Raw genomic sequence first — 14,945 nt, 5'->3', positions numbered from 1 at the left:
GGAAGCGGGAAACGGAGTCCGAAAGGTGGGATTATATTGGGGTGTGGAAACCGGACTGTAGCTGTATCTAGGGCCAGTGAAGGTTCCACGGCTGGCAGCACGGCCCCGCTGTCTGCCAGCCCGGTGAAAAACACCTTGTGCTTGAAATACTTTCTTAAGAGAAGCCTCGACCTTATTGATTGTGGTGTAATTACCCGCATGTTTGCGTAACTCAGAAATAAAGGGATCCCCAAATAATTTGCCATCGGCTTTGGGACCAAGTTCTTTATCAGCCATATCGGCCAGCCGGGGGTCAATTCTAAGCAGCGCTGCCTTGCGACGTTTGGCTGAAATTGCCGCGTTGGCGTTGCCTAACAGGCATAACCCCCGCTGTACCCAATCTTTGATTAGTCCTGGGTCAAGGGGAGAATTTTGGGCTGTTGCCTCATCAGCCAGCACCAAAATCTGAGTCATAGGACCAGAAACATCTAATAATTTATCCTGTGCGGATTTCAAACCCTTCTCCAAACCCCTACGTGGGTCTCTACCCTTTTTGTTCATATACGTGACCATGAAAGAATCGAATTCTGGGGTGGCCGTAACTTTGCCCGGGATAGTGGGACGAGGGCATTCGGCCCTAAGTTTATTGCGCACCTCTTTATCTATCTAAGGCCTTGCGCATCCAGACCTGCAAATAGCGGGCTATATGGTCTGGAGGTGTCCACTCAGCCGACCTAGGGTGGCGAATAAAACGGGGGTCAAATAGGGTTTCACCCTGAGGGGTGTAAACTAGGTCTGCTTCCGAAGGATCTGCGCATTGTAATGCAGCCTCTGAACTGGTTAAGGGCTCACCTGAACCAAGTTCCTGGGTCAACAGAAAATTTGAATCCTCGTCAGAGGAATAATCACAGGCATCTCCCGAGGGAGGTGTATAATCAGGTGCATCCCCTGAAGGGTTTGCTAATGTGGAAGGTCCTGCCGAAGCATGATCTGCGCGGCGTTTGGCACGTTTAGCCGGACCTTTGCCTTTATTGGCATGAGCGCTAGATCCTTTCCAAGGTCTTTTGGGAGGTGGGGACCCTGCAGAGCTCTCTGAATCAGAGCCTGAGGGTTGAGACAAGGAGACCTGAGGAATGGTGGATGCCGGCAGGGCCGGGGTTAAATTGGCCAGAGCCTCTTTAATTGCCACCTGAATCCAGGCTTGGATATCAGCAGGGGGAGCATTAGAGCCAGAAGCTGTATCAGCCATGATGTTTTTTTTTGATTTCTCAAATATAATATAGAGGCAAGAATAAATGTGTTAGGGATAATTATCTAAATTCCCAAATCTGAAAGCAGGGGTTAAAGTTGTGAGGCTCACTCACAGGAGAAGGATTATAGGAATTAATGGCACAGATTAATCTCAGGGCTCACCTGAAATAGAGACTGAATGTAGCTATAATACCACCAACACTAAAACACCACAGAAAAACGCGGGAAGGAAAAACGTATTATATAAAAGGCACTATGCCCCCACCAAGATGGCCGCCGCAAGTTCCGAAATTAACAAAGGAACAAGCTAGGTGGAAACCATTAACATGATGAGAAAGCTAGTGCTCTCCCAACCCCAAACGCTATACTAAAAACGAAAAAAAAAAAAAAAACTAAATTGAAAACCTGTAAAAAACGGACCAAAAGGTCCGTTTTTTACAACTCAGGGCATCCAAGATGGCCGCCGAAATATCGCGAGATTAAAGATGGCGGCCGCGAGATCCAAGATGGAGACCAGAGACAGAGAAAATGACTGTTAAAGAACACAGAGATGGAGGTGAGAGCCCTGGACAGAAGCAGGGAAGTCAGAGGGAAAAAAAAAAAAAATGAAGGTAAACTAGGGGAAAAAAACTACCAGGGGGAGGGAGAAAGTTCTAAATAAAACATATGTTTAGGCACAGATGTATATCTATAAATAACAATAATTTGGTAATAAAATTTAAATAGCAGTGCATGAAAAAGTGGGTAGCAAATGTCTCAGAAGACAAAACAGCACACAAAGATCACCCACTAGACAAATAAAAGAAATGTGACTGACCTGCGTGAGGAGCAGCAAAGGAAGAGGAGGCAGTCTTGCTGAATGGGACTTATATATGCTAGGACTGTCTCTGATTGGTTATTTGTTTACATTGTTTTTTCTCCTTTGCTGCTGTGAGGTCTAAGTAAAGGAAGATATGCAAAATATGAGCCTCCTGTCACGCTATAAAATTCATAGAACCATATTCCTGGTTAATATGCAATTATTCAAATGTATATCTCACACATTTCCAATATATCCAAGTAAATATCAAATATCGTTACCGATTGCTACTTTTCATTGCTGCAGATGGTGATGGAGAGTGGAGAATGGCTGGTCGGTGGAGATCTGCAAGTGCTTGATCGCATTTACTGGCGTGATGGACTTGACCAGTATAGGCTGACACCAGCAGAACTGAAGCAAAAATTCAAAGACTTGAATGCTGGTGAGCAGTCACTCTAGTTTTTTTAAGTAAATCTGCCATCCAAAAGTTCTTCTTTGTGTTAAGATTGCTTCCCTCATCCTAATTAATAGTTAATAAAAATAAGATTAACATGTCCTTCCATTCTACCACTTTTGATTCTCCCTCCACAAACATGATTTATCCCTTTTCCAGTCATTTGTTTTCCCCCAAATGTCACAGCCTGTTGTGTTGTATGTGCCATTCTCAAGTTGAGGAATTTTGTTCACTTTGAATACCCACCTTCTGTTGTAGTAGCTTCTCTTCAGTCATTAATTTATATGATGTTTATAAAATATGGCATTAATCCACTGAAAATCTGGTTTGTCACAGTGTTCTTCTCATTCTACAAATTATCCTAATTATTCATCAACTTTGTAGAGGTGAGAAGAGAACAAATAAAAGGGGATTTAAGACTACAAAACTCATTTTGCTAGCTTTGACAGTTTTTGGCACATGTTTAAGCTTCTCTTGGGTAAATTAGTCCCTTACTTTTAGAATGCCGTAACAATTACACTGGTTGCAGAAAAAGCACACACTACAGAAAGGTTTCAAAACTTGAATTATGTAGTATTTGTTCAGGAAATTAAGACTAAAAGGGTTTTTTTTTTGTTTTTGTTTTCTTTACCTGTTCAGCATCAAGAGAAAAGAAAAGTTGGGTTGCTCTTACATGGTTCTGGTGATCTTTAATGTTGGCTGACAGTCAAAATACAGTGCAAAGAAACATATTTTTCTCATGTCTCTTGGACATGAGTCACAGCATATCAAAGCTTTTCACATGAGTAAATAATCCGCCCTATTTCAGTGAATTGCAGTTTGGCAATCCGCGTGAGCACATAATGGTTTGCAAAACAAAAGCGAGCATCCTCTAGGGTGAGGATTTGGATGGCCTACAATAATGCATTGGATTTTCCTGTTCAGGAGTGCCTGAAGGTTTTTGGCTTTCATACACAAGGCTTTTATGCTCTACAGTCCAGCTAACCTAGGATGATTTGACGACCACAGTGGTCAGCGCGGGACAGCTTTTTGGAGTAGTCCTGCTTGTTTATAAATGGCACAATGTACATGGGTTATGCACTCTGGTGAACACTTTAGCAACCCTTTATGCCTTTGATGGAGAGCAGGGGATATATTTGATGGATAAAAATTGTATTGTTTGTCATCAACAAAATACTGCTGTTCCAAGAAAGACTTGAGGTTGTGAAGTTACGCCACAATACAATTATTTTAAATTGAATAAAAAAGCTGGAGTTTAGTACAAGATTCCTTGGAGTATGGACAAGGCATCTTTTTTGAATTACAGGTACATTAATAGTCTATAAAATGTTTTTTTTAAAATATTTTGTGTTGGTATCTTTCTTACAAATGCGGAGTATCCCCAGAGTTATGATATTTAAATATAAAGTTGGCTGTTTATCTGTATGTCCGCCGTAGCTTTTTGTGCCCTTTTGCGTGCTTGAGCAGCCCAATAGCCGAAAAAGAGAGAGAGACAGAGAGTGGGGGTGGGGGAATGCCTTCTGGGACGATTCTGGTAAGCATTTGATATGGTTACAAGTGAAAGATCTGGTTAATCGTGAAGCACAGTGTGACAGGGCCAGGCTAGCTGGCTCATGTGTCATATGAAGTTTAGCCGGGTCACGGAGCACTTTTGTGTCCGGTTCTGTATACCGTGACCCGGTAATATATTATATTGTGTTTATTGTGTAACCGGCCCAGAGACTGATGTGGATTCAGCCCCAGCCTTCAAAGAGACGATCCTATAATCTGGCTGGGGCTCTTAATCAGCCAGCACAGCCCTATCTGCCCAGACGGCACCCGCACTACAGGGGGGATAACACAGGTGGGGGAACCCATTGTATCCCTTAATCCCCTCACTTGATACATCCCCTGTATACTGATGGGATTTGTGATGGGATGTGGCTGATGGGATTGGGGGTTGGGTTCGGTACACATTGCATTGAGCTTGTATATAAGTTCTGTGTTTTTGTAATAAAGAAGTTCTTCTTGGTTTACTACGAATGGTGGTCTGGATGATCCGTGGATAGGTGAGTGCTATCCGTATGAGGGACTGACTGGTGATTCCTCAGCCCTCAAACAGGGGTCCCCGGCTGAGCTGGGACCGTCCTCCAATTCACAGAGGACTATTGACTATCCTTTTGGGCGACCAGGGCCCTGGCCCACCTTCAATGGATGCTTCTGACAAAGGGGGCCATGAACTAAGGCCTGCACCTTTGAACTTTGTCCACTCGGACAGCCTGCAGCAGACCCGTGTGGATCTGCCTGGTCTGCCGGACCGTTGGTCAAGGGGGAGATCTGTGACAGGGCCAGGCTAGCTGGCTCATGTGTCATATGAAGTTTAGCCGGGTCACGGAGCACTTTTGTGTCCGGTTCTGTATACCGTGACCCGGTAATATATTATATTGTGTTTATTGTGTAACCGGCCCAGAGACTGATGTGGATTCAGCCCCAGCCTTCAAAGAGACGATCCTATAATCTGGCTGGGGCTCTTAATCAGCCAGCACAGCCCTATCTGCCCAGACGGCACCCGCACTACAGGGGGGATAACACAGGTGGGGGAACCCATTGTATCCCTTAATCCCCTCACCTGATACATCCCCTGTATACTGATGGGATTTGTGATGGGATGTGGTTGATGGGATTGGGGGTTGGGTTCGGTACACATTGCATTGAGCTTGTATATAAGTTCTGTGTTTTTGTAATAAAGAAGTTCTTCTTGGTTTACTACGAATGGTGGTCTGGATGATCCGTGGATAGCTGAGTGCTATCCGTATGAGGGACTGACTGGTGATTCCTCAGCCCTCAAACAGGGGTACCCAGCCTTGGGTACGGTGACCCTGTAACACACAGTATCTTAAATATAAAGGGAGACTGAACCTACTTGTGACCTGTTTGACATTTGACTCTTGGTTTTCTGTCACCAGATGCTGTTTTCGCATTTCAGCTACGCAACCCGGTACACAATGGCCATGCCCTCTTGATGCAGGACACACACAAACAGCTGCTGGAGAGAGGCTACCGACGTCCGGTGCTGCTCCTCCACCCGCTGGGCGGCTGGACAAAGGACGACGATGTCCCCCTGATGTGGCGCATGAAACAGCATGCAGCGGTGCTAGAAGAGGGGGTGCTTGATCCAGAGACAACTGTGGTTGCCATCTTCCCATCACCCATGATGTATGCTGGCCCAACTGAGGTAGATACAGTCCAAAGGGCAGCAGTCTAGTACAATTAAATGCACATTTGAACCTTAGCATTTTGAGGTTGTGTCATTAATACAGTATCTAGAACTCGGCAACTGACAAAATATATCTGACAGCGTACCTCCTGGACCGTGATCATAATATTTGTATGAAGACTGCACATATTATACACCCACTCCCCATTTGAACTTCAGCCAGTTTTGTAAAAGGCATGATCTACAGCGTGGGAGCTTTAAAGGGTCTTTTTGGCAGTTCTTTTTTGGTAAAGGGAAAGTGGAAAGGGTCTTTAGGCAGCTCAGACCCTTGTCCCTTTAGAATGCATGTAGTGTTTTTCTCGGCTACTTTTGGGTGTCACATTTCCTTCCAAATGTGAGTTCAGTCCCCATTGAAAATGTTTGTCTAGATATGTGAGACTAATATACCGGTATAATGATTGCATCTATGTGTATAGCATACAACCTTTTAAATTTTGATCTAGTAAACCCATTAAAAGTGAATCTAAAATACTAAGAATTGTTAGCGCCTCTACATTATCTATTGGGGGGGAAAAAAGTAATGATAAACTGTATCTTTCAATGCAAGCTGTTTTTTTTTTCATTGACTTCAGATGTGACCTGCCAACGATGCCTTTTTTTGCCAAATAATAACAATAATAGAAAATTCATCCCATGCTTTAATCATTTTCTTTGGGTCAATGATAATGTTATACTGTTTTTCTATAAAGGAAATTATTTACAGATCAGCGTTCAGCTAGTTGTTCCATCTGTTCTGCTTACCTAGCGTTCTGTTATATTCTGTTCGCTTCCCGTACATTTTTGGGATCAAAGATGTATATGGATATTAATTGGATATACATGTTGCTATCTAACTTTAAAAATGGTGTTCTGTATTTCAATAAAAAATTGTAGGTTTGATTTTTATTGTATTTTTTGTTCTTCGCTAATGTTCTAGAAAAATGAATAGCAAAAATGTAACCCTTTTTTCTCCCTTTTTATGAGTTTTTACCTTTTTGTGTGAACCCTATTTAATTGCTCTTTATACCCCACAGGTCCAGTGGCACTGCAGGGCTCGCATGGTGGCTGGGGCCAACTTCTACATTGTGGGGCGAGATCCTGCAGGAATGCCGCACCCAGCTACTGGGAAAGATCTGTATGAACCCACACATGGGGCCAAAGTGCTCACCATGGCTCCTGGTCTTATTTCACTAGAAATTGTTCCATTCCGGGTGGCTGCCTATAACAAGAAAAAGCAATGCATGGATTATTTTGACTCCGCACAGTAAGTTTGCTAAAATCATAAATCCATAGTAAAATTGTTGGTGTATAATATATATATTAACAGTATTGAAACTGCACTTTAGGATTAAAACTAGACAAAATACAGGAGAGCTTACCTGCAGCTCCGACATAACTAATGGCATCTAATTCATGATATCAAAGATGATTTCACATTGGATGTCTTTGACGTCCTCTATTGATTTTTTAGTTAATTTTAACCAGGTTTGGCTACAATGCAGCTAAACGTTTATGTATTGATCATGTAGGCGAGGGGGTGAGGTGTGTGGTGACACTTCATCAGAACACTATGAGCACATATGAAAACAGATGTCATTTGTGATTATATGGATCTGGTTTTGATACGCAAAAAATATTTTATTAGGAAAATCGTTGAATTCTTAGTATTGTCAGGCAATGAAAGTCCATAATTATTGTAGCCAAAACCAAATGGCCTCTCACAACATTAAAATGATTCTCGTACTTTGTTCGTCTAGTATTGTGTTATTCTTTCTCATCAAAAGTATTGTGGCAATGCCAAATTTCCATTCAATACAAATACATCATACTGGGAGATCAAACTAGTTGTTCTGAACCAAATGTTATTTTTTTATGGAGTGTATCTCTGCAAAGCAAAATATGCACCATACGGTGTTAGATGACCTCATAATTCCACTCATTTGTGCATCTTTTAAGTAGCACGTATTTAGGGTTATTTTTCCTGAGATTTTGTAGTGCGTAACACAAGCATTCCTACAAAAGTACACAAAGTGGGTACTATGGCATACTGCAGCAAAAGAGTCGGATGTTGCCTATCCCTAAACCGCTTTTATAAATGCCTAAGCAGCCAATAGTGTGCAAAAAAGTTACAGCCAATAGAATTGTAGATCCAGATGTAGCATTCCACTTAGTATGGTTCATGTACTACATACTTACATCTTAGATACCTAGAGTTTAAAAGCAAATGAAAGTGTATCCAATTCCCTCTCTAAATAAAAAACAAAACAAAAACAAAAACCTCAAAATAGGACATAATCGGAATTTTAATTTAAACTAAAATTTCGCATACAATGTCAGTTTTTTTATGTGGTGACTCAGAGTTTGCGTATTTTATGTATGTACAAAATATAGCAAAATGTGTAACATTCGGGTGTAAAGTAGCATTATAGCTCAGGCCAGTTTCATGTGAGGGGCATTGTGTACTTATGTATCTGTTGCCCCCCAAAAAGTACTCTAGAGGTGTAGTTCCACACAGAATAGGCCATGGGCATTGAGGAGTAAAAGTTTGCTTGTAGATTATGCTCAGGATTGAGTGATACCCAGCTTGTCTTTTGCTCAAGCAAGCATCTCCACGCATTCACCACCTGTTCTATAAAGACGTTGTCCGAGTCATAACATTGTGTTGGTAGATGACCTCTTGGTTGAGTCATCCTGTTCCAACCATCTTTTTCATCTTCTGTTAATACATTGATATATTTTCAAAACAGAGGAATATGTAACCAGTTTAAATGTATGGTTTACATTTTCTGACCCAGATGAACCGCTTTTCCACCTTGCCATATTCCTTGAGAATAAGGAATTAATATGAGCAAATTGAGTAGCGTGGAAACCATCCCACATCCATCTCTTAGAATATGGTCTACAGTTAGAGAAGACATTTCAAACATGTAGCGTGGTGACAGACTCATTATTGCAGGGCGGAATGAGGTAAGGAAGTAACTGATCTGGCTTTTATTTTCATTAATCTAAAGTCTCTGCAGAGTCATCCAGCCACACAGCCTTTCATGTGGTATACTGCACTTTTTCAGTTCATGTGGTCAGACCACCACTAGTGAGGTTTGGAGGGGAATCTTCCATGTTACTTTCCTTGTTTATTTCAATTTGAACTGGTTCTGTGTCTGGAATTTTCAGCTCTCCCGTACAACAGGTACCTTTTTAATCTGTTGGGCTCCAGAGAAAGCATTAATGTAGTAGTAGTTTTTCTTTCGATTATTTTTTTTTTTTTGTGATCTTCTATTATTTGAGAATGGATTGACCATTGATCACAAAATCTAGGTAAGTGAATAAATGTGGGCTGATGCTAGCACATGAAAGCCAAGTATGACACACGTCGTATAGTAAATATTTTATGTACACTCTATTTGTGTTTCCCTTTCTCTGTTTAGGTAAAAATGGGCAGCTAGTTTCTATCTTTTTAATTATGGTGGCTGTAACCAGAAAACAGTGTCCCCGATTCTTCTAACCCTCATTGATTATTTTTTTCTTAAAAAACTTTTGCACAATAATTCATTTCCACATGGATGTTTTGTTAATCAAAAACTCAGCTTTTTTATTTTTTAGAGAACATTGAAGTGTCAATTACATCATTTTGCCCAAGTCAGATTTTTCTACAAAATTGATTTGTGTTTCATGTATATACTGTATTTGCTAGGTTATAATACAACCCCCAAACTTTGGATCTTAGTAACATAGTAACATAGTTCATAAGGTTGAAAAAACACCAAAGTCCATCAAGTTCAACGTATTCATATTGTGTCCCTACTGTGTTGATCCAGAGGAAGGCAAAACAAACCCTTATGAAGCAGATGCCAATTGCCCCATACCAGGGGGGAAATTCCTTCCCGACTCCAAATATATCAGAATAAATCCCTGGATCAACGTTCTGTCCCTATTAATCTAATATCCATAACTTGTAATATTACTGCTTTCAAGAAACACGTCCAGGCTCCTTTTGAACTCTTTTATTGAGTTTACCATTACCACTTCCTCTGGCAGAGAGTTCCATAATCTCACCGCTCTTACTGTAAAGAACCCCCGTCTGTGCTGGTGTAGAAACCTTCTTTCCTCCAGCCGTAGAGGATGTCCCCTTGTTATAGATACAGTCCTGGGTATAAATAGGTCCTGGGAGTGATCACTGTACTGTCCCCTTATATATTTATACATAGTTATTAAATCCCCCCTAAACCGTCTTTTCCAAACTAAATAACCCTAATTCTGATAATCTTTCTGGGTACTGTAGTCCTCCCATTCCTCTTATTACTCTGGTTGCCCGTCTTTGAACCCTCTCCAGCTCCACTATATCTTTCTTGTACACTGGTGCCCAGTACTGTACACAGTATTCCATGTGTGGTCTGATGTAAGAAAGAAAGAAAAAGCATGAATATAAGATGACCCCATTGGGGAAAAAATCATCAAAACCACTCTTGTGGCTGTCCATGTGGAGCACGCTGTCGCATTTTTTTTTCAAGATTATTTTTCCTTTAAAAAAAAAAAAAAAAAAGGTTCATAATCGAGCAAATACGAAAATATGAGGCCATTTACATTTGTAATCTGACCTATATTTTACTTGCAAATGATCAGATGTTATCTTTTTATATTGCCTTTAACCGTACCCCACCCCCTACTCCGAATCATTCCCCATGTCTGATTAAAATGATTAGAAGGATGCTTGTATCTTCTGCACAGCATGTGTTTTATATGCAGGCACATGTGTAGATGTTGAGCACATAAAAGGGCAAAAACATCTATTTTTATATTGTTGTTCTTAATCTAAATTCATGCACTTCATGCACTAACATCGGTGCTTTGCCCAAAGGGTCTAAGCTCCTTCTGCTATTTATGCATCTATAGATTTGATTTTTAATTCTTGGTAACTCTAAGTTTGAGTAGTTTAATATGCTACCTGCTTTTAGTGCATGAAGAGAAAAAATTGAAATGATATGCCTTGCTAAATGCAGGCATTCAGGGCGCTTTTTAAATTTTTTTTAACAAAGAATTCAGTTCAGTAGGGAAGCTAAATCTTCAACCAATTTTTATATTCACAAGGAAATGCAAAAGTTCTTAAGTCTGATATAGGGGATTGGTAGACCAAAACTGAAAAAGAGGGGAGGGTAGAATGTAATATACTCTATGGCAGGGGTGTCCAAGTTTTTTCTGCAGTGGGCCACTTCATCAGAATTGTATACGTGCGCGGGCCGCACTCATTTTTCACTGTGACAAAAAAAATCTGGCCTTTAATAAAATATGCAGATTAAAATAAAGTAAAATGACACAAAACCTTTACTCTTCCTCTCACTGATTTCTGGGCCTTGAAAGTTTTGCGACTACAAATTCAGGATTCCCTAGATTTATTCTAGGGATGAACTAAAATGAAAATTCTGGACCAAAACATTCAGGGTTCACTTAACCAAAACCGAAAATGACCCCCACCTTTAAAAATAATAATAAAAACTCACATGTTTAATAAAAGTAGGTAACACACAATTGGACAAAATTAGCAATATGACTTGGCATGATAGGAGTGTGATTGCTAACAGCAATCACACTCCTATCATACCCAGGCAACCAGTAAATGCTGGTACCTAGGCATGATGGGACTGTGCTCGCTGTTAGCAATCACACTCCTATCATGCCAAGTCAGCCAGTACATGCTGGTACAGGGTGGCTGTAAGTGATGTGCAGACCCCATACTGCTGGCAGCATCAATACACAAGGGGGGCAGCTAGCCAGGTTTCAGCATGTACTGGCTGACTTGGCATGATAGGAGTGTGATTGCTAACAGCAATCACAGTCCCATCATGCCTAGGTTCCAGCACTTACACATCCATCCAGTAAATCCTGGAACCTAGGCATTATGGGACTGTGATTGCTGTTAGCAATCACACTCCTATCATGCCAAGTCAGCCAGCAATCACACTCCTATCATGCCAAGTCAGCCAGTACATGCTGGTACAGGGTGGCTGTAAGTGCAGACCCCATACTGCTGGCAGCATCACTACACAAGGGGGGCAGCTGGCCAGGTTTCAGCATGTACTGGCTGACTTGTCATGATAGGAGTGTGATTGCTAACAGCAATCACAGTCCCATCATGCCTAGGTTCCAGCACTTACACATCCATGCTAACACACACACATCACACACACACACACTCATAATCATTCATTCACAGATTCATTCCCTCAATCACACACACCCATTCAAACACCCTCCCCACCCCCTTACCTGCACTGCAGCTCCTCGATGCCGCTCACAGACTTCAGCAGGGGGCGCGGCCTCCCTCTGCCTTCTCTGCTAAAGCACAGAGGAAGTAGGATGTCACGTGAACTCCGCTTCCTCTGTGCAGTCCAGAAGACCCTCCCACAAGTAAGTAGCAGGGCTTCAGGTGCGCGGGCCGCATGTTGGACGCCCCTGCTCTATGGAATTGGTTTATAGTATAGAATAGGAATGTCGCTTGGGACAGTAATTCTGACAATGATAGGATTTTTCAAATTAGCCTTTATTCTTTACATTGTGGCATCTTGAGATCAAGACCCTCCCACGTGGCTAGATACCAATATGCGTATTTACTAGCATCTACCTTTTTATGAGTCACTTGATGTCGGCCACCTAAAATTGTACAAGGATTTGGAACATATTGGTGATTTCTAAGTATTAATAATCCTGGAGTTGATGTTGTAATTGATATGGTCATCAATCATGGAGTGAGCTTTTTGTGGCTAATTGTTTAGGTTAAGTTTGGTTTAAAGAGTTAATGGATTATCCGTTCTCCACACTCTACATCACTGATTAGCTTCCACCGGATGCAAGCAACAATTTAACAAAAGGGAATGAGGAAACAAAACCATGACCTACAGAAAATATATTTAGTGTAACGAAGCTAAAAAACCTAGGATTTAGGAAAGTGGCACTTGAAGCTTTGTTTTAAAACGTTTATAGTTTTCTTTTGGAAATGTTGATTTTCTGGTTTGGACAAATATTAGCAGAATTATTTAAATTGTAACTTTTGTTCCCCCTTGTTTGATTTTTTTTTTTTTTTTTTTTTTTTTTTTAGCCCTGAAGATTATGAATTTATTTCAGGAACTCGGATGCGCAAACTTGCCCGAGAGGGACAAAATCCTCCTGATGGCTTCATGGCTCCAACAGCGTGGAATGTACTGAAGGAATATTATAAAGCCTTGGAGACCGCCTAACTCATTATGCTTTTTTTTTTTAAAATCTTCTTGACATCTCTTGATAGGACCACAAGAATTCTTTGTGCTTATGTGGTTGTGGGTCCCACCAGGGTGTGTTTCTAAATACCAGCAATATGTCTCTAATCAATGCTTGCCTTTTTTAAATTGAGCTTCCCTATCAAAACCTTTATGGTTTTAACACAAGTTCCCCTCCATTCTCAATGCCGACTATTGCCTCTGCTCTTTGTATTCTAACAGCACAAGTTCTCTTGCATAGCTATGTGTCGCTGGCGACTAATATGTTAAAATCTGGTAGCTACCTACATACTGCTTGTACAAAAAGAAGGAAAAAAAAAAAAAGCGAAAACAACAAAGAAAAAAAAATGTGTCCTTATTCATTCCAATAACTGCTTTAAAAGGGGGCTTTATGTGTGCATGTGTTGGTTTTTTTGTGTACATGGGTACATAGGGTAACAAGTTAAATAAGTGATGGTGAATTTGTTTTTTGTGGCTTACATACCACTGGTCGCTGAGAACTTGCTGAAGGTTTTTAAATGTTACATTTTCTTACAGTATGTTTTGCCCGTTTACTGTATTCTTTTAAACTGATCTACAACTTACAGTCAAGTAGTGAGGTACTTGTATTTGAATGCTTGTTTCCATTTTTTTTATAATACTCACTGGCTTGTGTTCCCAATGTAAAAGGTGATTTGGAGGCCCAATAAAGGCAACACGTTGGGTAGAATCATCACTGCTTATTTACCCAAAATGTCCCTCACCAAAATTCTGAAAATGGCACACCAATTTGTCAGAAGACTATCTGTATTTTCCTTTTTTTTTTTTTTTTTCTTTTCTTTTCTTTTTTTCTTCCATCCACCACTTTTATACATAATCTCCGTTGTGTACCACTGCTGGTCCACATTTTTAAAAGCCTCTTCTTTTAGGTCATATTTAAACTATACATCATGCAATTTTAAGGGTGCTTTTAACTTTGCACATAAAGGTGTGCTGCAACCCCATGTTTTATTGTTTTAAATTATCTGAAAAATCCTGTCGTTATTCTACTTCTATGGGCTAGCTAGTGCAAAATAAGTTTCTTTACATTTACTTTAATTCTTTCTCTTTTTTTTTTTATATATCCATTAATGTAAGCTACTAAAGTAGACCTGTATGATTATATTTTGTGAGCTTTTGATTTTTCCCATGTTGCATATTTCTATTAATAAAATGTACATATTTCTTCTACTCTGGTACTTTCTGTGCCCCTTGCCTGTTTCTGTATTCTTAAAGGATTAATGCTCTTTACTGACCACTTTACTTATTGAAAGTCAAAGTTTCAACCCTGATGGAGAAAACATTGGATTAGCTGGGCATAATGTATATAAAACATAAAGAGAGTAGTAACATTCCAGATTGTGCATCAGCCTAATACTTACACCGACTGGCGGAACAGAGGTCCCCGGTCCAGTGGGGGCGCTTCCCAACACCAGCTCCTCTGAACCCCCACCCTGTGCCAGACATACCGTTAAGCCACATTAAGTCCCTGAAGCTCAGCACGCTGAGTCCGAACACCCGGTGCTCAGACATCGGTAGCATTTGAGGACTGCGAGAGAGCAGAATAGCGTTTATCGATCCACTCCTTCCTGTGTGTATATATGTAAATAAGTATGTTCGTGTGTAAAAGTAAGGGTGTTACTACATGTGTATGTGAAAATATGTTCCTGCATGTGTAAAAGTATGTTACACTGTGTGTAGGATGAGCTTGGATGCTTCACTTGTACATCTCGCAGGTACCTGAATGAATATGTATGTTTGATTGCATGTATAAGCATGAGTGTGCATGTTGGAGTATGTTAGTGTGTGAGTGAATGTTTGTGTTATTGTTAGTGTGTGTTAGCATGAGTGTATCTTTGTGTAAGTGTAAATGTGTGCCAGTGCCTACATTAGTTGTAGCTGGTGGGCCAGAATGTGCCAGTCATCTCCCCAGCATTTCCCTCACCAATGTTTAAAAAATGG

At 40.7% G+C, this 14,945-nt stretch overlaps 1 protein-coding gene across 1 annotated transcript in view; it reads left to right on the top strand.

Annotated features, from left to right (window-relative positions):
* Window positions 1-12,947, top strand: part of LOC149289315 (bifunctional 3'-phosphoadenosine 5'-phosphosulfate synthase 1-like) — a 39,944-nt gene extending 26,997 nt beyond the window's left edge. The window contains exons 9-12 of the mRNA XM_089490769.1: window positions 2,336-2,471; window positions 5,429-5,697; window positions 6,753-6,982; window positions 12,809-12,947. Of these exons, the coding sequence (XP_089346895.1) occupies window positions 2,336-2,471; window positions 5,429-5,697; window positions 6,753-6,982; window positions 12,809-12,947 (774 nt within the window). The remainder of the gene's footprint in view (window positions 1-2,335; window positions 2,472-5,428; window positions 5,698-6,752; window positions 6,983-12,808) is intronic.
* The last annotated feature ends 1,998 nt before the right edge of the window (window positions 12,948-14,945 follow it).

The sequence above is a fragment of the Sceloporus occidentalis genome, unplaced genomic scaffold, assembly GCF_023333645.1.
Source record: "Sceloporus occidentalis isolate IW3139 unplaced genomic scaffold, rSceOcc1.0.p SCAF_46, whole genome shotgun sequence".
Taxonomy (NCBI): domain Eukaryota; kingdom Metazoa; phylum Chordata; class Lepidosauria; order Squamata; family Phrynosomatidae; genus Sceloporus; species Sceloporus occidentalis.
Note: the sequence above shows the minus strand (reverse complement) of the source record. Positions and strands in the feature narration are given on the sequence as shown.